This window comes from Echiichthys vipera (genome assembly GCF_963691815.1).
Source record: "Echiichthys vipera genome assembly, chromosome: X".
Lineage (NCBI taxonomy): Eukaryota > Metazoa > Chordata > Actinopteri > Perciformes > Trachinidae > Echiichthys > Echiichthys vipera.
The window spans coordinates 28759522-28785914 of record NC_139825.1 but is presented as its reverse complement, the minus strand read 5'-3'; the positions used below and the strand labels follow the sequence as shown (position 1 = coordinate 28785914).

Sequence of the window (26393 nt, the reverse complement as noted above, 5' to 3'; positions counted from 1 at the left end):
GTATGGCATCATCAGCCTTACCAGAATTATGCATTCCCCCTACTACTGATGCCCTCCACCAGCAATGCAAAAGGGTAAACTACCAGGCTGCAATAATGAGGTCCTCTCTCAAAAAGATATAAGTGCTCCATCGCCTGCTGGATATGCTGGAAATCCGGCCCCTGACAGTGTTTTGCATGTGTTACACTGCAGCTGTAAAGAAAGTGCCTGTGAGGCCGGCAGATGTTCCTGTTTCTCTGCAGGACTGTGTTGCACAGACTAATGTCGCTGTAAACATTTTGCCAATAAAAAAGAAGAAGAGGAAAGGTGTTGAAGGATATATGTAAATATGCTGGTTGTTATAGTGGTTAAAGAGTAGTGGTAAAAGTAGCACATTAGGTGTTATACATTTATATTGTGTGTTCATTGTAATTTTCATGTATTATGCAGACAGTGGGTGCTTGTTTCTCAGCCTTGAAACCACTGGGAGAGTGTGCGCAGAGGAGGGACAAGGGAGTTTGAGTAGCAGTCAGTAGATAGGGCAACTACGGGTGAGGGAGCACTGAGGCCTTCAAGGACACTGTCAGTGGGTGTGTGATATATGCTTATACCTATAAAGGAGAAGTGTACTCTGTATCAGCAGATCTCACCGGGCTTGCAGCCTGAACAGATGTGATTCTCTGTGGTTACATCTCCAAAGATATTTGTATTAATAAATATTTTAAAGTTGTTGTATGTGTCCAAACTGATCACTTCTCATCAAAAGATCCGGGTAGGCTTGTTCACTACCTCAACAAAGGGAAGATGACAACTGTCCTGACACTGACATTGAGGAAGAGAAGTGCCCTTACTTCAACAGTGACATCAAAAGGATTCTGGTGTACACTGCTATATTTGCCTAATCCCCTAATTCTATTTTGTAGTTTTTTTATTCCATATTTAGCTAGGGTAGCCATAACACCAAAAAGGAGGACAGTATGCGGCATATCGCGAGGCAAGAAACATTACTATGGTGTAAATAGAACTCTGTTATACTCTCATTTATAATACGATTTTGCATAGTTTATAGATGTTTGTGTAGCTGAATAGGAAAAGAATATTAATGACAAGTCAAAAGGTGTTTGTTTACAATATTTGTATTAATTCAACACATTGTGGTGTTCACAAACTGAGCACTGATACAGGTGTGGACTTAAATATAAATAACAAATCACAGGTAACATACACATTACGTTTTATGGAAACAAAAAAAGATTGTAAAAAAAAACATTTACATTCAACTGCTCAGAAAATAAAGCATTTCTAAAGTGCTTCAGTCTTTTGGGGACTTGTCTTCAGTGTCTTCATCTGTATATTTTGTGTGTGTGTGTGTGTGTGTGTGTGTGTGTTTGTGTGTGTGCAGCAGTCCATCTGTATTTAAGAAAACTCCCCCTTCACCCTCTGTAGCAGCACAGGAGACAACAGCACCTCTGTCATAACGGCTTCCAAGCCCCCACTGCCCCTGGACATGTTTATCTCCTGCAGGGAGTGGTACAAATAACAACATAGCAACAATATTTCTGGTAGCCGCATGTGTCTCTCCCTCTCTCACCGCCTTGTGTGTGTATTCGATCCGGCCAAAAGACATAAGAAAAGTCACGATCAGCTGACCGCTGCTGCTTTGTCTCCATCTTTGCCGCTGCTTTGTCTGCTGCTTTGCCGCTGCTTTGCCGCTGCTTTGCCGCTGCTTTGCCGCAGCTTTGCCGGCTGCTGTGTTGCAGCCTTGCGGCTGTTCGCGGCCAGGTCACTGTTAGCATGTGTGCCTTCATGGATGTGTTTAGCTTCATTTTGACTCCTTAACTTTTTTTTTTTTGTTAATTTGTTTTCTTCATCCCACCTGTCTTGACTTTGATATCCTTTTGGTTAATTTGATTTAAATAACTAGTGCAATTCCTTTGTGTAGGGCAGGTGGTGTTTAGTTTTGTTTGCATTTAATCGGTGCTATTTGCTTCCTATTCTTGGTTTATTCCGGGCAATAGATATTTTGTTTGGTTTAATCATAATTTGCCCAGTTTCCATTTTTATACTAGTTTTGTTCCACTATGTGTGTGTTTTTTTGTTATTCACAAAGTGTGTGTGAGTGTGTGATTGTCACGTCCCCCGGTTACTTATATTTAGTTTGGACCCCTTCCCTCACTAGTTTCCCCACACCAGCGGGCCTCAGGCGGAATAGTTTCTTTTATCATTTGCGGACGCTGCATTGTTTTAATATTTAACAATAAAGATGTATTTGATTGTGAACCACGTCTCATCCCTAATGAGTGACCTTACTTGCGTGTCCTGAGATCAATTGACAGAGTTAAATCTTTGGGTGAAAGTCCCATGGTGGCGTTGTTGCAGTCCTACCCTTTGCACACAGGCAATTTGATATTACTGTGTTAGCAACTATTTGTTATGTGAGTGAAGAAAAAGACGAAGTAGTATAAGAAGAGGGATAAATAAGAAGAAAAACGAACGGGAAAGCAAGTGAAAAAGTTTATGTTTATTGTCGCTACGTGTACTCAACAGCGGGTCATCCCTATGTTCCCCTTTTTAATGTGTTTTATGGTTGGGCCATGTAGCCCCAGGTTTGATTTGAGGCTGAACTGGAGGATGTTGGTCAGTTAGCCGTCAGTTGTTTGCACTCAGATGTGTTTTCCTTCCAGACTCTTAGTACCTGTTGTTGTCATGTTTGCTCCCGGTGGCTAGTCTTTTATTTGCAGCAGGGTTTTTTATTAGCAGTGTTTCTTTTATTGAGATTACCGGTAATCATGTTATCTACTTCTGTTTGACATAAATTTTGGGTTGGTTTCTCTTCCCTGTGATGGCTTAATTATGCCTCTATTTGACATTCTCGATCCTGGTGTGCGTGTGCCACCCTCAAGAAATTGGTAGTTCCTGTTTGAATGCTGGTGTAACTAAGGTAGTTAATGTTTCAATCACAGACATTTCTCTGTGTGTTTTATTCCATTATAATGATAATTATAAAGAATAATAATTGTAAAAATTGTAGCACTTTACATTGAGTGAGCAATCTCAAAGTGCCGATCCCAGCTGACATCGGGCGTGAGGCGGGGTACACCCTGGACAGGACGCCAGTCTATCACAGTTATTTATTTTAATTTACTTATACCGTGTATTGCAGTATTGCAGTAATACCCCGAGCTGAAACATGATTCCAGAGCAAAAGCGGTTTTGCCGAAAGGTAGCCGATCTAAGCAGGCTAATGACTAGCTAGTCTGTGAGGCATAAAGCGGCTTTATGCATCGGTAGAGATATGCCACATAGACTAGGTACTCCTTAGCCATGCTTGGACAGGCTACTATTCTGCAAAAAAATAGTTTTGCTCTCGGGCCAAATTTCAACTCGGGATAATATTGCAGTACACCCAAAGGTGATGTAACTCCAAAAATGTCCATTAAGATTTTCTCTTCTTCTCATGTTTTTTTGTTTTGTTTTGTTTTTTTACAAAATACTCATGATCATAGTCTGCATTGAAACTGAAATTTGTATTGTTGGTTGCCCTTGTGTTATTTCTCCTTTTTAATTTCTGTCTAGGTCATCAGAGGGCGAGGCTAACCATCCTTTTCAGTGTCAGGCTAAGAGTGAGTAGAAATAGATTACGTAGGTGACTAGTTAAAAAGGACCATGATGTTCCACTGTAAATTGGTTGGATGTGAGTATGTGTCTGAGAATGTGTATAACTTTGTGCACACATTTGCTGTATGTTGAAAATTATTCATTTGTTGGGCTAACATTGACTTTACCTCAGAGTTGTTTGTTGGGGGGCAATAAATTCACAGTAAATGGAAACTGCATCAGCATTACTTTCACTGTAAATAACTGGCTAATTTAAGCATGACTTACACAGTATACATTGTAAATTCACAGTAAATTACTGTCAATGTTTACATTACTTTCACGGTACACTATAAAAGTACAGGGTCTTGTTCCAATTATGTACAGCAAAAGGTTGTAATTCCCCAGTAATGCACTGTAATATCACAGTAACTGCTTTGCCATTGAAGCTGTAAAGTTACAGTATACAGTTGTGCTTTTACAACAATGCATTGTAATATCACAGATGTGTAATTACTAATTACAGTAAAATTCTGTGAGTATATTTCACAGTATATTGCTGTAATCCTGAATCTGAAAGTCATGCAAAACCTATCCAATTTTTTATTATAAATCCCGCTCGAAAAAATGTGCAGTGTACAGTGAAGCATGGTTATGTTTTGAGCTTGTTTCTCCTCAGCAGGGACTGGGCAGTTGTTCAGGATTGAAGGGAAAATGGATGCTGCCAAGTCCACCCAAAGTATTTAGGAAAAACTGCAGCCCTCTGTTAGACACTTGAACATGGGCAGGTGGTTCACCTTCCAGCATGACAACGACCCAAAACACACCTCCATTGAAATAACACAGTGGCAAAAGGACAGGAAGGTGACTTCATGTCTTCGATTTCAATTTGATTTTAACGTCTTTATTTTATTCTTATATACATAGTTGTATGACTGTTGTATCACTGTTGTAAGGAGCCTGAGAACTAACAGTTTTACTGCAAACGGCTGCTTCGCTGTAATTGCTCTGCACATGATAATAAAGAACTATACTCAACACATTCCCTTGTTTATTCCCCGATAGGTCGGGCGGTTCGCTTTTCAATATTTACCAGTCCATCCTTCCTGTTAAAAATGAACAAATCATCTACTGTGTAACTGTAACAGTTTGATACCCTACATGGCTATTTACTGAGCATGTAGGGTACCAAACCAAAGAATGTTCACATGGATCTTATAATTCAAAACAGCGAGTAGCATAAACAAATTAACATGGACTAAGATTTCCAGGGGAAGAAAAAAAACACATTTCATTGTTGGATTGGTAATTTAATCAGGAACTAGTGCTGGTAGACGTATATATTCTGCTTTCAGATTCATGATAACAATGTGTGACTGTCTGAATCTGCAAGAATAAATGGGTAGTTGCATTTCATCTTCATGTTAAATAAAGACACATGACGCATTCTTTAAAAAAATGATTTTCGTCACCTCATTTTGCTTCTTCGCTGACTGTCTCGCCACAATGAAATCTGACAAAGTCCAGTACTCGAGCCTCTTGACCCCTGAGGAACTGTGCCACAGTCCTGCTGGGGTCTCCCAAAAAGGTTTGAGGCAGCAGGCGAGTCTCACTTTCACCGCAAGGCAGGTCATCCATGTTGCCCAGGGACACGGGGGCCTCGCCCACTATATGCTGTCCCAGCTTACGTCCTAGAACTTCCCGTTCTCCCTCCTTTCCACCTTGAAACACAACCAGGGCGCCATACCGACCCATGGCCACCTCAGTCTGGCCGCTCACACCACCGTGTACATACAAACCGATGTGCCACTCAGCAGGGACACCTACTGTCACCGCACGCCTCACTGACATGTTCTCACCGAGGCGACCTGAGAGGAAAGAGGGAAACATGGTGAACTTAGTATCTCAGTGTACATGTGACTATATAAACACTTATAGTAGAAACACATTGGCCCTCATTTATCAAACGGACGTACGGCAGAAAAACGTGCGTACGACCATTTCCTGGCAAACTTCGGCATTTATCAATTTGGACATAAGCGGGAGCTACGATCAAATCTCACGTCTGGTCTGAGACGTCCAGCCCCCCGCGACCCCCACAGGGACATGCGGTTGAAGATGAATATATGAATGAATGTGTTGGCGCGCAGCTGCAGCAAGACGCACTGCAGAGCCAAACTCATCTCCTCGGTAAGTGGCTACCCTCGATAAATTGCATTAAATCAAACAAGGTATCAGATGATTAACATCTTGATATGGTTCTTCCAGGTGACAAAGGTATCCTCTTACGGAATACCTAATAACCCCGCTGGCAAACCCTGCTACAGAGCAAGAGCGCCGGTGTTGTGCTGTATTCAGCACCCCTGCCGTGAAATGCACCCCCTCGCATTATAGGTGATATTCTGGATCAGAAGGCTGTTGTTTCCACCTATAGGAGTAGCTTATATACAGCTAACCCACAACGGTCAGACCATTGGTTACTTACAGTCTTTAAACTATTTTAAAGAGTTTAAAATCACAAACTTGGATAATAGCGAACACAAAACAACACGTTTTTGTATGTTCTGTGGAAATATACTGCAGCCATGATTACAAAATGAATGAAATGGATCTTTTGAGCAAGTTGAATGTATTTGACTCAGCGTTTCCTAAATATTATCCAAGCTTTTCTTGCAATTCATAGGTTCCAAAGTGTGCTTTTAATGTGGTTACCTGTATATAAACTACTCATGTAGGTGGAAACAACAGCCTTCTGATCCAGAATATCACCTATAATGCGAGGGGGTGCATTTCACGGCAGGGGTGCTGAATACAGCACAACACCTGTCCAACAGTGCGCACACGCGCACACGGGTCTCAATGGAGCGCTGCTTCGGGTTGACTGCCTCCTTTATTCTTTTCCATACAGCGTTTTAATGGGATCCTTTTATTCCACTCTTAAGACTGACAAAAAGCACATCTTTATTTTGCTCCATGTCGGATGTCAGGATGCCGATCTCTGTGTCGGAAAAGTTTCTTATCTTACACGTGTCTCGTCTCTCCGTGTTTGACCTCAGTGGGCGAGGCCTCCGAACCAGGAATATTTAAGGGCGTAACATGTTAATGACGATCGAATTCAGCCGCTGCATTTATCAAGACACGCTCATTCGTATGCTGAGAATGGTCAGATACGAATGTTTCATAAATCATACGTGGGTCCTTTCCTACGACCAATTCTGCGCTCAGATCTGCGCCCGTTTTCACGCAACATTGATAAATGAGGGCCATTATGTGGAATTACCAGTCCACCCGTACACAGGATAATTTACAACCTGATGCATCATATGTTTGTTTGTTACACAGAATCATCTGAGAAGCCGTCATTGGAGACTATTTAGAAAAGGGCAGTCACTTTCAAAAAAATACCTTGGATTGGATGAATCATCTGTCTATGAACCTCATGCTGAAGCCGGAGTAAAAACATATTTTCCATTGAGAAAAGCCTCCAGTGCTGTTCGCATCACTCAGTAATACTCAGAAATACTCTCCAGACTCCAGCTGCCATACAAGTTAAGGTATTTTATTCCCTTGAGTCATAAAGACATTACTTCTAGTATATTAATAAAATGTTGGAGTAAAATCCTTGCTCAACAGAAGACCTGATTTAACAATAACTAACTTTACAAATGCTTGTCTATAAATCTGTCACACTCTTTATGCTCCTCGTTCTGTTATATTAACATGTCCCCAAGTTTCTGTCAAGTTGTTTCAAAATAAAAGCATGCATGCAAACGAATCCGTTAGAAATCGGTGTTACGCTGCTATCATCGCTGGTGAAAACCCCAAATGAAAAAAAATCTTGGTAATTGGAGTGTAGGAGGGGAAAGTGTTTGAAAGCAGAACCATGTTTTAAACTGAGTAGTGTCACTTTAGGGAAAAAAAAAACATTTTCTTACTGACCTATTGTGAGAGCCACTCGGTCAGAAAGTAAAGCTCCTTCATTCACATGGAGTTTGTTTAACTCATCACCTGCCAGGACACTCTGAAAACAAAAGTATTATGTAAGCAGAAATCAGAGCATATCATTTTCCTAAAAGCAATGACCTCCAGAAGTCTTACATACAGTAAAACACTTGTATTTTTAGTCAACAATTATAACTTCTCCCTTAAAAACATATTTTCTAGCAAAGCTATCGATTTCTAAGATTGATTTTAGACTTTTTTGTGATCCCTCAACATCTGAAGGATATTTCACACAGGAGAGAAGGCCAGAGGATGACTGAAAAACGACACTCCTGTTCGGTTCACTGAATTAAGTTGTCCAGCTCGGGCTAATAAAGTCAGGTTTGTATGTGCACATCCCATGATTTAGAAGCAGGTTCAATAGAATGATGCAAATCAATGATGGGCGGCTGTGACTCAGAGGGGGTCGTCTTTCATTCGAGTGATCGGCAGTACCCCGGCTCCTCCAGTCCGCATGTCAAAGTTTTTTTGGGCAAGACACTGAACCCCAAACTGTTCACCGTGCTGCACATGTGTGTGTAAATGTGGTGTGAATGGTTAAATTAGATGGTATGTAGGTGTCCACTGGCATCAGTGTGAATGTGTGAATGTGACAAGTGGTGTGACAGCACCTTGAGTAGTCAGAAGACTAAAAAGACACTATATAAGTACAAGTCTATTTACCATTTACCACTGATGACAGCAACAAAATAAGCTCTGATGATGTAGTTTTACGACCATTGCATCTATGTCATAAAAAAAAAAAAATTAAAGGTACACCTTAATTAACAGACGGGCAGTTAAGTCTGCATCTGTTAAAAAGATCAATAGGATTTTTCACAGCACACATTTTGACTCATTGTATTCTAAAGCATGACAGCATGAAAACTACCAGGACCCTGAAACTGGAGCATCAGTCATTTTATTATATGTGCTTTACCTACTGTCACATGACAAATTGTTTTTGTTTAAAAGGCCTATATAAGAGGCGCCCAGTGGTTAGACCAGATACCCCATGTACAGAGGCTAAAAGTCTTCGCCGTCACTCTCCAGCTGTACTGTCCAAATAAAGGTCCAAAAAAACCTTTTAAATGACCTAAATAATAATAATAATAATAATAATAATAATAATAAAAATAATAATATAAAGCCACATATGTATAGCCTGCCTCTTTATGTGTCGATTTACATATTTAAAGAAAATTACATGCAATCAAATTATTGGAACAGTTGAGTTTCCTCCAGTACGTCTGCAATGGTCAGTCCTGTGGGTTTACCTTCACATATCCTGCCTGGCTTTGGGTTTTATTCTGGTGGTGAGCCAAGGTGGCAAACGCCACCTCTCTGACCAGCTCTTGGAACTTCTCATTACGGGCAACAAAGTCCGTCTCACAGTTAACCTGCATCACACAGACAAGAAGAAGAAAGACAACAGATGCCGCTGAATGCCCTCATGTCCAACAAATGGGAAGGGATCAACTAAAGTAACAGTGATGGTAATCGACCCCTGGACCACTGGCCTTACCTCCACCATAACTGCAGCTTTATCTCCTATAAACATGCCAATCAGACCCTCTTTGGCTCTGCGACCCTCCAGCTTGTTTGCTTTCATCCAGCCCTCCTTCTGGGCCTGCTCGTGTAGCCAGGACTCTGCCTGAGGGATTGGTAAATTACATCAATAACACAGCCACACAAATAGTTGTTTCAACTCTCCATATACAGTATGTCATTGCACCACCCCTGTAGTGTGAGGGCACACAGAGTTTGAGAGTGTGTACCTCGTCGACGTCATTATCAAACTTCTCCAGTGCTTTCTTGCAGTTAATGAAAGTGTAGCCGGTGTTTTTCCGCAGTTTCATCAGGAGGGCTTTCTCAGCTGCCAGAAGATGAGAACTTGTGTGTATGTACTGTGCATGCTGGCAAACGCTGACCTGAGGATGACAAGATAGGAGAAGGTGTAAAAGCCCAGTGGTCTACTGTAGGACCACTAATGTGTTACAACAACTGCTATTTCTGAAGTGAAATATTCTACAGAGACACCCAGGGTCAATAAGTAACGTTGAGCTGGCGAATTATAAAGTGAGGAAGGACCAGCTAAAGACAGCTCAAGCTCCAGGTGTAACACGTTAATAACATGACCTGAGTGTGAAGCATAAAGTACACGCTCACCTTGGCAACGTCCTTTGTAATTGTTCTGAATAAAAAGCTTAAAGACATCTTTACACCCCGGGAAGTGGACTGACTTATGAAAGCTCAGAATGTCATTGAAATCCACCTAACACAGCCGTTCATGGATCCACGCTGTGTAAGGAAGCCGCGGAGGGACAAATGTACTCTGCGCAATTCCTTTTTGCTACGCTGCGCCCCCTGCAGTGCAGGAGTGCATGTGCGTTTTCGAGGCTGCTGTTAATCCCGACAACTGCCTTGATCCCACAATACTCACATGCAGTGGTGGAAGAAGCACTCAGCGCCATGGGTACACATCCAATTTCTCAAAAACATGAAATTCATATCAATTAATCATGCATAAAGTAGTCCCAACACTGGGAGAAAACGAAGATGGTGAGAAGACATTATTGACCCTTCAAATTATGATGAATGATACGGCAAGCCTCTACGTAGTTGGGATTTATGGTGGCATGGTTTGAGTTGCATACGCCCCCCCCCATCAGATCTGCAACCCTGCTCAGAGCCTCTTTACTTGAGTAAAAGTGCAAAGTAAAATACTCTGTTACAAGTTAAAATACAAAGGTATTAGCATCCTACATGCATCTTTGCTGTTTAGTATTTGCAGTGGGAGCATGTGACCCCCAACATTGCAGGGACACTCGCTGCAAAAAAGCCAACTACACCAAAAGCCTAAATCGGTAATTTAAGTTGGTTAAACTTAAAAATAATAATAATAATAAGTTATTGACTTTTAGGCAATAATGTTAGTTAGCACAACAAAGCATGCCGGTTGTTTGCTCCAAAACAATTTGGTTGGTTGGAAATACTTCTTTCTTTAAGTTGAAGTTCAATACAAGCGACAAAAGTCTGCAAACTTTTGATTCTTTGTTGTGAAATTGTACCCGCGACCTCGTTCTTTCGGTCCTGACCCAGCTTTCATGACCATAGGTGAGGGTAGGAACGAAGACTGACCGGTAGATCAAGAGCTTTGCCTTCTGGCTCAGCTCTCTTTTCGTCACAACGGTGCTTTAGAGCGACTGCAACACCGCCCCCGCTGCTCTGATTCTTCGGCCAAACTCATGCTCCATCGTCCCCTCACTTGTGAACATGATCCCGAGGTACTTGAACTCCTTCACTTGGGGTAAGGACTCATTCCCTAACTGGAGTAAGCAATCCACCGGTTTCCTGCTGAGAGCCATGACCTCAGATTTAGAGGTGCTGATCCTTTCGTTTCACACTCCGCTTTGAACCGATCCAGTGAGTGCTGAAGTTCATATTCAGAGTTTCAGACAATATATTCAAGGTTCATTCAATATATATTGGTAAGAGGTTGTGTTCTACAACTTATCAGTCACGGAAACCTTTGCATATATTCATTACAATTAAGAAGTTAAAACGTCACACCTGACAACTAGAGGCAGATTAATGCACAGGCTGGCCTTGGCTGCAGCCCAGGGGCCCCGGATTGGCCAGACTATTTTAATTTTTTTTTAAATTGACCTCACTATGGAAAAAACCTGCATCCTAGAAACATTTTTTTAAAATCAAGTCACTGACTGGACAGATATGGGACACATTTACCCAACCAGCTGCCATCATGTGGATCGGTTCATAAGGTCGGTTTTGTTGTCCATTAATACATCACTCACTGTTACTACACAGTACAGCAGCGAAATATCAGAAAGTAAATGTGATAGTGGACCACGAAAAAGAAAAGCCCAACGACTGAAAGAACAACAGGACCAAGATCTACTAAAGAAAATTCCTATTTTTTAAGGTTGTGGACTTTTCTTCTGTTCTAGTGTTTTTTTCTGATAAAGCATGATTAGTATCCCCAAAGCAATCTCAGTCAAAAGCAACTGGACTTGGTTATTTTTCTAGGAAGACGTTTCACCTCTCATCCAAGAGGCTTCATCAGTTCATGTACGCATCTGACCAGACTGGGACTGGTCCAACTAACTGGTGTGAGATCCAGGTAGTTAACCTTTAACAAGGCCGATGATGTCACTGGAACCCTTTCAGCCTCTGGGATGAGAGGTGAAACTTCTTCCTTGACAAGCATCTGACCAGGCTAGGTTGGCATGGGTAACCCCTGTCAACCACCAGATGGCCATCAAACTCTCCTGTAATGTATAGTGGATACATTAGAGTAGATGAAAAGGAGGGAGAGAAGTGAATCATACAGTATTGTGCAAATGTTTAGGTTGCTTACCACGTTGCAGTCTGTTGCTCAGGTCGTTGGACCAGTCCCATGAAGCCTCTTGGATGAGAGGTGAAACGTCTTCCTAGACAAATAACCAAGTCCAGTTGCTTTTGACTGAAATTGCTTTGGGGATAACGATGACCTGGACAAATGAGAACATTCACGAGCATGATTAATAATGTGGGGGGCTCAAACAAACAGTAGCCCAGGGGTCTTTCATGTTAATAACAAGGTCAAATTATCCAATATTTCACAAAAAAACTAAAATTAAAGAAAAGTCCCAAATAAATACAAATTGTGTATCAAAACATTGTTTTGTTTCCTAATAATCATCTCATGACCCCTCAGATGCATCTTGTGATCTGACTCCTATGTTGGGAACCAGGGGATTAAACTACCTAAATGTATGTTAAGTAGTTAAAATAAGCCACAGTTTATAATAATCAATATTTTCAGAAGAATTTTACTCTTGATACTTTGAGTACATTTGGTTGATGATACTTTTACTTGAGTATTCTTTTACTCATAATGGAGTATTTTTACATTGTTGTATCAGTACTTTTACGCATGTAAAGGATCTTAACACTTCTTCCAGCGGGTGTCACTGCTGTGCTACAAAACATATTAAAAGCAAAGAAAGCGCACTTCCTTCTACAGAAACAATACCCACTGATGACAGAAGTATTCAGATCAATAACTTCAATAACAGAAGCAACTTTCTTTTCAGATTTTACTCAAGTAAACGCAAAAGGACTATTATCAACAGAATGTACTTAAAGTAAAATTACTCATTATTTAGAATAAACCCTTTTCCAAGTGTAATTGTATTATCATCACTGATGTAAACAGCTTTTTAATATTGTAGGTGGATGGCAAACTTTTATTTTATATAATTCAATTAAATTTGATTCAATTTTATTCACAGTGCCAAATCATAATAAAAGTTATCTCAGGACACTTTACAGAGTAGGTATAGACCACACTCTATGACTTATTTATATACTGCAGGGATGTTTAATCCATTATATCCTCTAATAGTATTTCACGTCAAATGTATATACTGATTATACAGTCTGTTAAATAATAATAGTGTAGTGGGGTAAAAAATACTGTATTTTCCTACGAAATGTTGTAGAGTAGGTCTAACTAGTCTATACGCTAACCTTTTCACCACATGTGCTACTTAAATGCATAAATCACAACTCTAGGTTAACAACACTAATATAATAAAGACACTTTCTGTGTGTGTTTGATGTTCTGCAGGTGACGGAGGAGGAGGAGGAGGAGGAGGAGGAGGAGGAGAAGGTGCTGTGATCTCTGACGCTGAGATCAAGGCTCTCTCTGAGACGCTCTATGTTCTGGATTCTAACAAGGCTTCAGCCTCAGAGCTGATCATTGACCCTCAGGCTCTGGTGCCCGATTCTGAGACGAGCTCCAAGGACGATCTCTCCCCTAAATCGTGAGAAGACGATCTTATGAGCAGAGCACCCGTGGGCTCCTCTTTTCCTTGATCTCGATGATCAGTAGTTACAAGGTTGTTGTTTTTTTGTCTTTGTGCTTCCAGTTTGTTCCAACACCCGAATGAGGAGGCTCTGTTCTCCAGACCCACCTACCCCGCTTTCCTGGCGGTGCTGGACAACTACAACAGGATGACTGGACCTTACCCCAAGTGAAGGAGTTCAAGTACCTCGGGATCATGTTCACGAGTGAGGGGACGATGGCGCGTGAGTTTGGCCGGAGAATCGGAGCAGTTGCTCTAAAGCACCGTTGTGACGAAAAGAGAGCTGAGCCGGAAGGCAAAGCTCTCGATCTACCGGTCAATCTTCGTTCCTACCCTCACCTATGGTCATGAAAGCTGGGTCATGACAGAAAGAACGAGGTCGCAGGTACAACGGCCGAAAGGGGTTTTCTCAGGAGGGTGGCTGGAGTCTCACTTAGAGATAGGGTGAGAATTTCAGCCATCCGTGAGGAACTCGGAGTAGAGCCGCTGCTCCTTTGCGTTGAAAGGAGCCAGTTGAGGTGGTTCAGGCATCTGGTAAGGATGCCCCCTGGGCGCCTCCCTAGGGAGGTGTTCCAGGCATGTCCAGCTGGGAGGAGGCCTCGGGGAAGACCCAGGACTAGATGGAGAGATTATATCTCCACGCTGGCCTGGGAACACCTTGGGATCCCCAGTTAGAGCTGGTTAATGTGGCCCGGGAAAGGGAAGTTTGGGGTCCCCTGCTAAAGCTGCTGCCCCCGCGACCCAACCCCGGATAAGCGGATGAAGGTGAGATGAGATGAGATCTTACTGTTAGCAGCATGCACACAGACGTATAGACGTATATAATGACATCCCCATTAAGTCAAACTCACACTGAACATAAAAATATGTATATCACGGCTGTGTGTTCAGATTCGACCAAGTTATGAATCAGAGAAGGAGTGACTCAAATGGGCAGTAAGGGATTTAAAGCACCTTGATTGCTTCTTGTCCCTCACAGTATAAACTTCTGTTATAACATGTTATTCTGTATTTTAAGGTGTCTATGCATCAGAGGAGGCATTCATTCAGGACCTGAAGATGATGTGGTTTGGTCTGTACTCCCGCAACAACAACATGATGGACTCCAGTGGCTTTGAACACATCTTTGCAGGTTCAGACTTCTTTCAAACACAGAGGGGTTTGTTTTGCAGATATTTTTTCTTTTTGATTAATTAAAAATGACATTCTGTATTAGGAGAAGTCAAGGGAGGAAAGGTGTCTGGTTTCCACAACTGGATCCAGTTTTATCTTCTTGAGAAAAGAGGACAGCTGAACTACTACAGCCACAGCTTCAACGGACCTGTATAAGCATCCGCAACACATACCTCAATATGTTGATGTAAACTGTGACATGCGTTGGCATTCCTTCATTCCTGTTTCTTTCTTTCACCCGCTCTCAGTGGACTACATACCCTGATGTCTTGGGGATGCAGTTTATGTGGGAAGGCTACTACAAGCAGGTCGGTTCTGCAATCATCGGCTGCAGCCCTGAATTTGACTTTGCCTTATACAGCCTCTGCTACATCGCTCGTCCCGGGAAACAGTGAGTAAACCTACATGTCCTGTGATGTTTTCTTGCATGCAAATCTTTTTTCCCGATTAATTTATTTTTTTAACTGTGCTTTATCCGCAGGTGTCGTCTGAGCCTTGGAGGGAAGCCGCTGATTATCCAAACTTACACCTGGGAGAAATCTTTCTACGGTGATGGGAAGAAGTACATCGGCTCTGCCTTTCCTGCATCCCCATAAACTGAAGCTGCAATCTGCTAAATAATAAGCAACTCACAGACGAGCCTGCTGGTGTTTCATTACACTCATGATGTTAATGCTTTGAATAATAATATTACCGACAGAAGCACGTCTCAGAAATTGAATAAAACTTGAGCATGTATCGCAATCTTATTGTCTCCCAAAATGTTTCTGTTAAGCAGGAATAACATTCTTCTTCTCAGAAAAGGCCTTCTCTTAAACATGCATATCCACTTGCATAAATAAAACAATAAACCAGACAGTCAATTAATCTGCAGTGTAACCTCTCGTGAACGGTCTTAGACTGAGAGAATGTGGTATTCCCCCAGGGGCATGATCAAACTGTGCCTAATGGGGCAAAAAATGGGCGTTTACACACCCTGAACGGGCACAATACTGACACCAACCCTTCAGTAGTAAGAGCATGTGTGCATCTGACACACAATTGCTTATTGTTTTATAAAACAGCAAAACAAAAAACAAAATGCAGTCTTTGCAGTATGAACTATAGAAACAAAAAGACATTAACAGATCCTGTTCTGCTTGACCTGCTTCAAACAGTAGCCACCAGCTAAACCTGCTCTTATCAGCTGTCCATAAAGCTGTGTGTGTGTAACTCCCCGGCGTGGGGTTAAGTGTGTGTGTGTGTGTGTGTGTGTGTGTGTGTGTGTGTGTGTGTGTGTGTGTGTGTGTGTGTGTGTGTGTGTGTGTGTGTGTGTGTGTGTGTGTGTGTGTGTGTGTGTGTGTGTGTGTGTGTGTGTGTGTGTGTGTGTGTGTGTGTGTGTGTGTGTGTGTGTGTGTCCAGCTGGGATGGGGGTTGATTTTATTCTTTCACTCATCTAGGGTGACTAACAGGATAAATTCTGGTCTGCCGACAGAACAGGGAGACACACTTGCAGCCCTGTTTGAAGAAAGTATTACAGGAGATGGATCTGCCACTGATCCCATTGTCCACCAGTCTGTGTGCATTCATGCAAAACAAGAGCACAAGACTAGTCAGTTCGCAGAAAAAAACGTCGGCCTTCAGCGATTTGGGCCTCACATGCAGTCAAAGTGTTTTAACAATAAAGCTAGCCTAGGAAAGAATTTCTCTGGCTGTTTTGTCAGAGCATATTACATTTTCTGAGCTGGAGGCTCTAGAAATTAGAAGAGTAAATCTTTTCTCTTTTCACACTGCCTTCTTTTTAAAACCCCGGTGGAATCAAATTAAACCACAGTGGGGCAAATAAAAGAAAAAAACAGATTCAATTGTTTCTTTTGTCACTCACACAACTTCATAATCGAATTATAGCTGGCCACCCGCCAGCGTGTCCTCGCATCTCCCCCAAATGGGCTCCTCCTGGCAGAGCTTGTGAGCCACCTGACTTTTGTTTTGTAATTATATTATCCCGCTCTCCCTTTAGCGTGTTGTGGCTAATGGCTGCGCGGGTTAGCCCAGCTGCACATGCAGAAACAAAGCTGCTTATGGAGCCAGACAATGGACCCGTGGAAAAGGGACGCCTGAAGGCGGTCAGCCAATGAGCACGCACAACAGGGGGCCAACAGAGGGTTTAGGGAAGGGTTAAGGGGGTTTAGGGGTTCAGGCAGAGGGGGGTGTCTATTTTACCCAGTAGTAGGCTCCTTCAGTGAGATGGTTAGTAGGAGGACACACGGTCAACATCACCCCTGTCTCCCCAGGGTCGGCGCTGGGCTGCAGGGAGGTTCAAGTTTGGCTTAGATGCCGGCCATTCAAAAGTTGATGGGGGACCGTGAAATACAGAGCAACGTTCATTCTCTTGGTCTTTTTGTGGGCTTTCCGAACAATTTGATGACCGTATTGTCATTCGAAGTGGATACAGACAGATGCAGAGTGAAAGATACAATCTTGATCCATTGAACTGACCTTGTTATAGCGTCACTGAGGTAGAAACATATCCAAGAGTGCTGATATTTTAGGAGGAAAAAGGTTTTGGTTGTGGCATATGCAATCCATCCACTTCCCTAAACTATTACACACACACTAACATGCACACACTCATGCTGTGGCATCTCTCGGAGGACTTCCAGTATGACAGATGGACAAAGCCCACTTTCCCCCACTGTCACAAACAGATACACCAGGGAATCATGGGAAGGTCATGTTTGTGTGTGTACTGGAGTGAAGTTTTATCTGTATTTCATATTTTCATTATAATAAATTAAATTCCCATCTCACAAACATACCTAGAAAAGGTGAGGCGGTGTCCTCTGAGCAATGTGAACATGCTGAGTGAGCTGAGTAGCCAGTGGAGAATAGATGAGCATCTGAGCCACAGACTGTTAAAATAAGAGCTATGTTTAAGAGAAGGCCATCTGCAGCAGGACTTCATCATGTGTGGCCAGCTCTGAGGGACCTGGGGACATTATGGCACACATACAGTATATGAGCACCACTTGTAGAACATGAGGGCTGGTTGAAATACAGTAAGTGGGTCAAACTAAAAAGAAAAATGATATAAGTAAAGAAGAGCTGTTTTGTCATGGCAGACGTTGTATTAAGCATGTTGGCATGCAACTCATACCCCTTAAATACAATAAAAGACAACTTCTTATGTATTCTAGTACCATCAACAGTGTTATGAGCATATGCAATGGGGAGTCAAGGCCTCAGCTATCATATTCCCCTGTTAGTCCCCCTCTGGGGATGCAAGAGGCCCCGGTTTTGCTATTCCCATTTCAGGATGCAGGTGTGGAATAGGAAAGATAGAGACCCACGGGGAGGAGAAGAGGCGGAAGATGGTCGACCTGGGAATGAACAGGGAATGACAAGCGCGTAGTTTGGGCGTGCATATTAACTCATAACCTACCTCAAGCCTCTCTGTTAGAGCATGTGGTGCTCTGTTTCTAGATCATGTTAATTCGCTGCCTCTCTGTTTGCCGATCAGTGATGACGTCATCTAGACATCATGTTGTCACAGAACATTTGTGTGGTTCAGTGACAAATTTTAACAAAAAATATAACTTACTATTTAATTCATACATACACCTGAATTAGTGTGCGTACATGCAAATATACAACTTGTATTATTGTCATAATCCATAAGATTAGAGATGCCTTGTTTTGTAGCGGTCTGAGGTGAGGTTCTTTCAGAGCCTCCATCTTGTCACGTTTACGATCACTATGTGTGTTGACATGTTTTATTTTTTTATTTTGTAAACTTTATTGGCACACATTCACCTCTCTACCTCTGGACTGTCCCCTATATGTTACCCTTTTCAATCCACACACACACACACACACACACACACACACACACACACACACACACACACACACACACACACACACACACACACACACACACACACACACACACACACACACACACACACACACACACACACACACACACACACACACACACACACACACACACACACACATGTTCCTATTACACTTCTGCCCTTACTACAAGCCTGACTCAAGTTGGAAGTTACGATTACACTGAAACGCAGAGTAACTGACAGTGACGAGCTCCACCGGCAGACCAACTGCTGTCAGCAGCACTAACATGGCGGTGCTTTTGTATTGAGGGAGGCAATATCACCGCAGACACACAAATAGAAATACTCTGCAAAGAGGCAAGTAGAAGTGCTTTCAGTAGTGGGTCATATTATCACCACCATTGATTTAACTCACTCTTTCATAGTTAGTAATTTAACAGACATTTAACTAGATGAAAATCTTATGCATTATAACTTTAAATTGATCATTTTAACTATTGAATTAGATGGTATTGTAATGAATCCCAGTTGAATTGTTCAAACGCTGGCACAAGCCTTTTGGCTGGCTTCAGCTGTAAGATGAGAAAGTTTGAGACCCAGGCACCATGTTGAAAACAGTCGAGCCAAAACCAAGCACCACCTCTCCGGAGAAAAGCTTTACAGCCAAACACTATAATAATTTTCTGGACACATTTGAGGCGTGGAATTTGTAATGCAGAAACAGAATCTTGGTTTATAATCAATCAGCGCTGCCTAGTTTCAGAGCGGGCGCACTTGAGACTTCCGCCGGTTGGGCTGGCTACTTCCTGTTTAGCGCTTTGGCTAACTTGTATGGGGATTCAATTATTTAATCCTGCAGCTCTTCTACGTAGGCTTGCTAAATGTTTTCGTTACAAATTAATCAAATTCTGATATAAGCACAAGTCTTTTGGCGGAGGGTGTATCCAAATCTTTTTACGCCATGTACATCAACAAAAGGCTTTTGGGCCCCATGACATTGGGTGACCAATGCCGAAGTTGGCCACTATGTCAAATTGCCATCAAAGTATGAAATTAAAAGTCAATGTTAACATATTTTAATGTAAGTTAACTTCTAAATGATGTGCGTAACTATGTCATGCACAAATTTTAACCCAAACCACAATCTTTTCCTTAACCTAACCAATTAGTTTTGTAGCTTAAATCTAAACAAGACTGCAACCATTTGACAACGTTAACCACATGTTTAAAACTGTGACAATTATGGTTAGATATGTGGACGTGTTGATCTGCTGCCACCGGTGGGGTCAGTCATTTTGGAAATGCTCCTGTAGGTGGTATGAGAGTTTAGGATTAAACAACTTACAGTATGTGCTCATATGAGTTGGAGGACTCGAAAAAACTGAATGCCGAACCTCTTTTTGAAAAGGAGTATATTTTGTATTGTGGTGTCTCAAATTTTAAAGGTAAAGGATGTGAGCACTACAAGTCCTCCTAGAGCATTAAATATGGGTTATGTTGGTTTAAGCTGCAGAAGGCATGGACCTACATACTCCCGAGAGAAGAGTCCATTAATGAGTCCCATTGGTACTGATGCTGTAACTGCATACCTCATGTGACCAAACTTACCCCGTCTGGTCAGAGCTGCCTTTTGGGTGAAATGAACTTGTTCAACAGCCGGGCTCCACAGCATGGAGGGCTAGATGAGGGGATGGAGCAAACACCTGCTCACACACAACTTCAAGCTGTCACATACAGTTAGGCTCAGCCGACTGAGCGCGTCTCTCCTCCGTTCAATGGAAACTTGCTGCGGATTTGGTGGCCGCCCTCACGACCCAACAAAGGCCTGGGCCTCTCCTGTTTGTCTGGAGAGTTTCAGTGAGCTTATGCACATCTCCCTGACCCTCCACACACACACACACACACACACACACACACACACACACACACACACACACACACACACACACACACATACACACGCAAGTAGAGCTCCAGGGGCTCAAGCCACGGGCCGGCCACGCGCAAGCTCTAGCGCGTCAACAGGAATTGGATGGGAGTGGGAGGAGGAGCTTCAATGGGGAGGTTAAAACCCAGAGCCCCCACAGAGTGACCCATACTGAAACTCTGCTCTGCACAGGGAGACAACATAGACAGACACTTCACTGCTGTTTGACAGAGAGACAAAACTGTGAACAAAAAGTACCATCTGCCAAACTTCCTGAGGAGGTCCCAGGACACATCAGCACGGGTATGTTTCAAAGAGCATTTCAAAAGATATTTGAGCAGTTTATGTAGCCTTGAAGAGTTGGTAGAAGTAATTTTTGTGTGTATTTTCAATCATGTTATTTTTCTTTCTTTGACAAACATTTTGGCACAAAAAACTAAAGTCAATAAAAAATATGTGGAAAAGGCTTAATCTTATATGCTTCAGTCGACATTAAGCAAATAGCAACTCAAGCACGCGGTTTGTGGCGAGGCATTAATATTTCTGCGATTGGAAATGTCTGATTTCAATTCAATCTGAGTCGTCTGTCACTGATCTGGGGAAGTCGATCTTTCATTTAATCCCATGGTCGTCGCTTTATCCACAGAGAAAATCCTGCGATGCCCCAGATTGAAGTCCTGTCAGTGACTTTATCTCGCTGGGGGCATTACCAGTTCACAAGTCGACCGGGATTACCTTGAGAGAGGGGAGAAACGGAATAAAAATAGAAAATGCATGTATTAAATTTTAAATCACTTACCACAGAGGTATCGTTTAGGTTATCTCTTCCCTGTGCATTATTATGTTGTTCAGTCAGTCGACACCAACACCTGTGGCGGAGGAGCGAGCGACAGGAGGGAACTGTCCGGTGCTGAAACAGTTTGAGGAGTGCTGAGAGTCACAATTACAAATAGTTATTATTATTATTATTGGTGAAAGAAAACTTTTACTCACTGGCTCCAGGTTATATCCTTAACAGAGCCGCAGCCAGGATTTTAGAAAAACCAAAGTCATGATAACCCCTTGATGTCCCTCTTAACCTCCTTAGAAAAATAAAAGTAATCAGAAGAAGAATTTTAAATGTTCTTGTTATTTAGATTTTTATTAGTTTGTATTACATACAGAAAACATACATGAATACAGAATCTTATATTTGTTTTACTGGCATCTATAACCTACAACATAACAACTATATGAATGTTTTTAATTGTAATAATTGAAGTTGGTCACAAAAAAAAAAAATCCCAGCTCCCTACCCCAGTAGTCTGGTAATAATTATCACTAGCAACTTGGCGGAAAAAACTATTCAGTCAACTGGTTTATGCACAGCTACGAGTACTACAAATCTTTGAGCCTGGGGTAAACCTGACATGGTTATGCAAGAGTTTACCACGTAATGTTAGTATCATCGATGGGTAGAGCAGCATCAAGAGACTGCAGGAGTCGAAAGAAAGGCTGTCAGGTGTTCTTCAGATGTGGAAAAAGCATTCAGATTCTTTATTTAAGTAAACACAAAAATGGAATATTTTAATGCTTCATTATTTTGATGTAGCTGGTTGAGTCTGGACTGTACATAAATACATACTTTTGTATTTAAAATCTAAATATATGTGAATCATTTAAATATATGTAGTGGAGAAATAAAAGAACAATATTCCCCATTAAGTAGTGGAGTCGCATAAAAAATAATTTATTTTAAAATAAAGTAGGCTACAAATACCTCAAAGATGTACTTTTACTTAGCATTACTTTCAGTAAATAGTTACTTTTAGCCACTGCCATTCTTCTGCCATGGTTGCAAGTGTAGTAATAACTGAATACTAAGTTGTTTTCTTGTTTCTAGAGTACCATGATGATTAAGCCATATGTGAGACAAGGCGAGGGAGAGGACGTCATCAGCCCTCTGCAGTGGATGGATGGAGATATGAGCTCACCTGATGGAGATGCATCAGTCTCATCACACCACTACAGAGCAGGTGGCATGAACCAAGAGGAAGGGGAGATGGGAAGTGAAGATGCACAGGAAGACGAGGAAGATGAGGAGGAGGGACAGGAGGATGAAAACGAGTCCAAACGACGCGGGCCCAAGAAAAAGCGGATGACAAAGGCCCGGCAAGAGCGATTCCGTGCGAGGCGTGTAAAGGCAAATGCCAGGGAGCGTTCACGTATGCACGGTCTAAATGATGCACTGGAGAACCTGCGCACCATCATGCCATGCCACTCCAAAACACAAAAACTGTCCAAGATCGAGACACTACGGCTGGCCCGCAACTACATCTGCGCTCTGTCCGAGGCACTTGAGGGGGGCCTGTCCACGGAGAGCAGGGCTTTCATGGAGACGCTGTGCAAGGGACTCTCACAGCCCACCAGCAACCTGGTGGCTGGCTGTTTGCAGCTGGGACCAGTTTCTGGTGCTGGGATGAGGCCTGAGGACAGACACAGAGTTCGGGCAGCACCTGCTCCTCTCGGTAGCGTGGTGAGCTACTCCTCTCCAGGTCTGCCAAGTCCACCATATGGCACTTTTGACTCTGCTCACCTGCTTCACCTGAGGGCGATGAAAGGAGGAGTGTACGAGAATCACTCACCAAATGAGTATAACGCCGGCGGCGTGGGCACCCCTCCGTACGACGGCCCCCCTACACCACCTCTGAGCATCAGCAATAACCTGGCACCCAAACAGGAGCCTTCACCCCACTACCCACCCCCACACCACTACTCCGCCTCACCTGTGGACAAGGCCCTGTATCAGACTCAGACCAGCTATGAGATACACTTAGAGGGGCCATATGACTCCTACCATCCACAGCACATGCCCCCCCGACAGATAACTTCCGTCTACAGAGACTAAAACGGATCAGGATGTTCGATTCTGCTTCAGCCACAAAACAACCTGACTGATCGTCTGACTGACACTGACTGACACTGACTGATGGATCAGACTCTCTGACAGTCTGCTAGTAGATAAACTGTAGAATAAAAATGGTTTGGTGACTAGCACTGCTGAACATTGTTAAAATTAGAAAATATTTCACTTAAACCAATTACTTTTCTTAAAACACAAATTACCAAATAACTGGGTCCTAACAGGAGATGTTGCTTTGGCCATTTTGACCAAATGTCCTGTTACCGTGATACAAGCACTTCTCATTTACCTTTGGTAACATCAGATATTCTACATAAATTTAAAGTATTTTTATTTATTATCTAATTTAATACAGTGTATATGGATTTGTTCTGATGTGCAGAGTGTGTGTCTGGTTTTCCTTTTGTACATATTTGTGGTCAAGGCTTTGTTTGCTACTTAGACTGATAGTTCATCTCTCATATTACTTTTGTGTAATTTTCTTTGTTGTTTATTATTTCATGCCTTGCACACGAAATGGTAGATTTCCTTGCATGATTAAGCTGATCTTTGGAAGCTGTTGTCTACAGCAGGAAGATGTTTTGATTAAATGTGGATCACGGTGAAGAACCAAAAATGTCATTCTCAGGTTAATATGATGAAAATTTATGTCTAATTTCCAACAAATTTGCATTGGATAGCTTGTATTTTTTCTTTGTTGTTTTCATTTCTGTTGTCTTGAAAAATTTGATGTTATTAAAATATTCAAAAAAAACAATTATTCCATGAATTTTGCGCATACTTTTTGTTAGATAGATAGATAGATAGATAGATAGATAGATAGATAGATAGATAGATAGATAGATAGAAAGATAGATAGATAGATAGATAGATAGATAGATAGATAGATAGATAGATAGATAGATAGATAGATAGATAGATAGATGGATAGAAAGATAGAAAGATAGATAGATAGATAGATAGATAGATAGATAGATAGATAGATAGATAGAAAGATAGATAGATAGATAGAAAGATAGAAAGATAGATAGATAGATAGATAGATAGATAGATAGATAGATAGATAGATGGATAGAAAGATAGAAAGATAGATAGATAGATAGATAGATAGATAGATAGATAGATAGATAGATAGATAGATAGATAGATAGATAGATAGATAGATAGATAGAAAGATAGAAAGATAGATAGATAGATAGATAGATATATAGATAGATAGATAGATAGATAGATAGATAGATAGATAGATAGATAGATAGAAAGATAGATAGATAGATAGATAGATAGATAGATAGAAAGATAGATAGATAGATAGATAGATAGATAGATAGATAGATAGATAGATAGATAGATAGATAGATAGATAGATAGATAGATAGATAGATAGATAGATAGATTCAGCATTACCATCAGCAGAGCGAGGGATCCTGTTTTCACGACTTTGTTTCTCATTTTTCTCCTCCAGATCTCAGTGGTTTAGCTTCACTAATCTTTTGGCTTTTTTTTAATGAAAGGGCGGCTCTGGGAGGCGGATTGCAAGATAAAGATTTATGATTAACATGACTGCCTGGCCGACTTTCTCCTTCACTGACACTGGGATGGCATAATCCCGCCCTGACATTCACTCAGACCACAACTTAACACTCACATATGTAATAAACACATGTCCGAACATTTATACTGTTGACCTTTCATATGTACTGTACAGGAACACACACATTTATATTATCTAAATTAAAAATAAGGTTTGGATATACTAGACTTTCCTTTTTTATGGAGAAGCAAAACTGTATCTGATGATTGAAAAGTAATGGAGAAGCATAAAATGACAAAATATAACAAAAAGAGCAACTGACCGAGTACAAAAACACCGGTCTGGAAATGTCCCGTCAAAGTGGAGGACAATGAAACAAATAACAGAGATCTGATCTAAGAGCAGCCACTTGTGTTGATTCATGGTCCGGGCTGGTCAGTGTGAGGGCCACCCACTGAGAGGTCAGTTAGAGGGGGTCACAAGGTCACATGGGTCATGGCTCACTGGTGGGAATGGTCTGAAAGAGTCATGGTCGCCAGTCGATTCATCTCTTTGCTGGTCAGCTCATCTTCCTGTATATTTCTGCACAATGTTGCACCACTTCAGCTTTGTGTTTAGAACAGTGAGTGTTTGGTAAGAATAATGTTAGAGGTTATATTATGGATGAAATGCTCATAATCCTGATAAACATGCTGATGAACATCCCGCGCTTGACCTGCGCTGGGAGAAATATATCACTTTGTTTTCACAAGGATTAGTATAAGCTTTTGTGTGTGTGTGTGTGTGTGTGTGTGTGTGTGTGTGTGTGTGTGTGTGTGTGTGTGTACTTACCAGGGGAACCAGGGACTAACTTTGATGGGGCAGCATGAATAACAAAAACAGGGCATCTCTTTGCTCTTTGGGGGGACAGACTATTCTCAGACAGATGTCTGACGCTGGACATGTGGGATGTTCCTTATTTATCCACATGATAGATGATAGACTGTTGAAAAATTGATGTTTTAGCGGGGGGAAAGAAATTGCCATTTGAAAAGGCCACTTTTTCACCCAAGACAAACAAATGGCTGAATTCGCCCTTTGTGACCCTTGATTGCTCTGGCTGTGACTCTAGATGATCTAAATAACAGAAGAAGAATTCCTTTATTAATCCCACAAGGGGAAATTACATTTTTTCACTCTGTTATTATTATTATTCAGGTTACACACACACAGGCCCGGAATACACACACATGCACAAACAGGACCTATATACATGCAATTAATGGAGAGATGTCAGAGCGAGGGGGCTGCCAAATGGATCGGCGCCCCCTGACCTACTGCCACCCCAAGAAAGAAACGTGTTTCTGCCCGGTTTCAAGCCGGGACCCTTCGCGTGTAAGGCGAATAAGCCCATGATGGCAGCGGAGATGTCTCGTGTGCTACGATCCCAGCAGTGACGCTTCTGTAAAAGAAATGTTTTATCTCAGTGAGGCACATTCCTGGTTAAATCAACATTTTGGTAATGTCTCATTTTACTCATCTGTCCATTTTGAACAGTTTCCTAAAAAGTTCTAAGTAGTTTCCTGTTAATTTGGTACAAATCAAAGGG

The 26393-nt window shown here is 41.8% G+C and overlaps 3 protein-coding genes across 3 annotated transcripts; 2 read left to right on the top strand and 1 right to left on the bottom strand.

The window, feature by feature from the left end:
• Positions 1-4789: 4789 nt before the first annotated feature.
• On the bottom strand, positions 4790-9858 carry tsfm (Ts translation elongation factor, mitochondrial). Its single transcript, XM_083939021.1, has 6 exons — positions 9727-9858; positions 9336-9488; positions 9083-9211; positions 8835-8957; positions 7516-7597; positions 4790-5444 (listed from the first exon to the last, which is right to left on the bottom strand). Exons 1-6 carry the CDS (start codon positions 9772-9774, stop codon positions 5050-5052), a joined length of 930 nt encoding a protein of 309 aa, XP_083795147.1. The 5' UTR covers positions 9775-9858; the 3' UTR covers positions 4790-5049.
• Positions 9859-11807: 1949 nt separating this feature from the next.
• On the top strand, positions 11808-15199 carry LOC310965837 (uridylate-specific endoribonuclease-like; the record flags this gene model as incomplete). The annotated part of the gene is made up of 8 exons (XM_083939590.1): positions 11808-11811; positions 13193-13388; positions 13494-13598; positions 13799-13815; positions 14449-14562; positions 14647-14753; positions 14852-14994; positions 15085-15199. The coding sequence occupies 8 exons, from the start codon at positions 11808-11810 to the stop codon at positions 15197-15199; spliced, it is 801 nt and encodes a 266-aa protein (XP_083795716.1).
• A 7058-nt stretch (positions 15200-22257) lies between these two features.
• LOC310966062 (neurogenic differentiation factor 4-like) lies at positions 22258-23256 on the top strand (the record flags this gene model as incomplete). Its single annotated transcript, XM_083939861.1, has 1 exon — positions 22258-23256. One exon carries the CDS (start codon positions 22258-22260, stop codon positions 23254-23256), a length of 999 nt encoding a protein of 332 aa, XP_083795987.1.
• Between the last annotated feature and the right edge of the window lie 3137 nt (positions 23257-26393).

What these genes read in the sequence shown, in the direction of transcription:
- tsfm (XM_083939021.1), bottom strand. Translation starts at nt 9,774, where the DNA reads ATGTCTTTAAGCTTTTTATTCAGAACAATTACAAAGGACGTTGCCAAG. An exon ending in AAGCTGCAGTTATGGTGGAG is followed by an intron (nt 8,958 to 9,082) that starts GTAAGGCCAGTG and finishes TGTGTGATGCAG; the next exon opens with GTTAACTGTGAGACGGACTT. An exon ending in CCGAGTGGCTCTCACAATAG is followed by an intron (nt 5,445 to 7,515) that starts GTCAGTAAGAAA and finishes CTTTCCTCTCAG; the next exon opens with GTCGCCTCGGTGAGAACATG.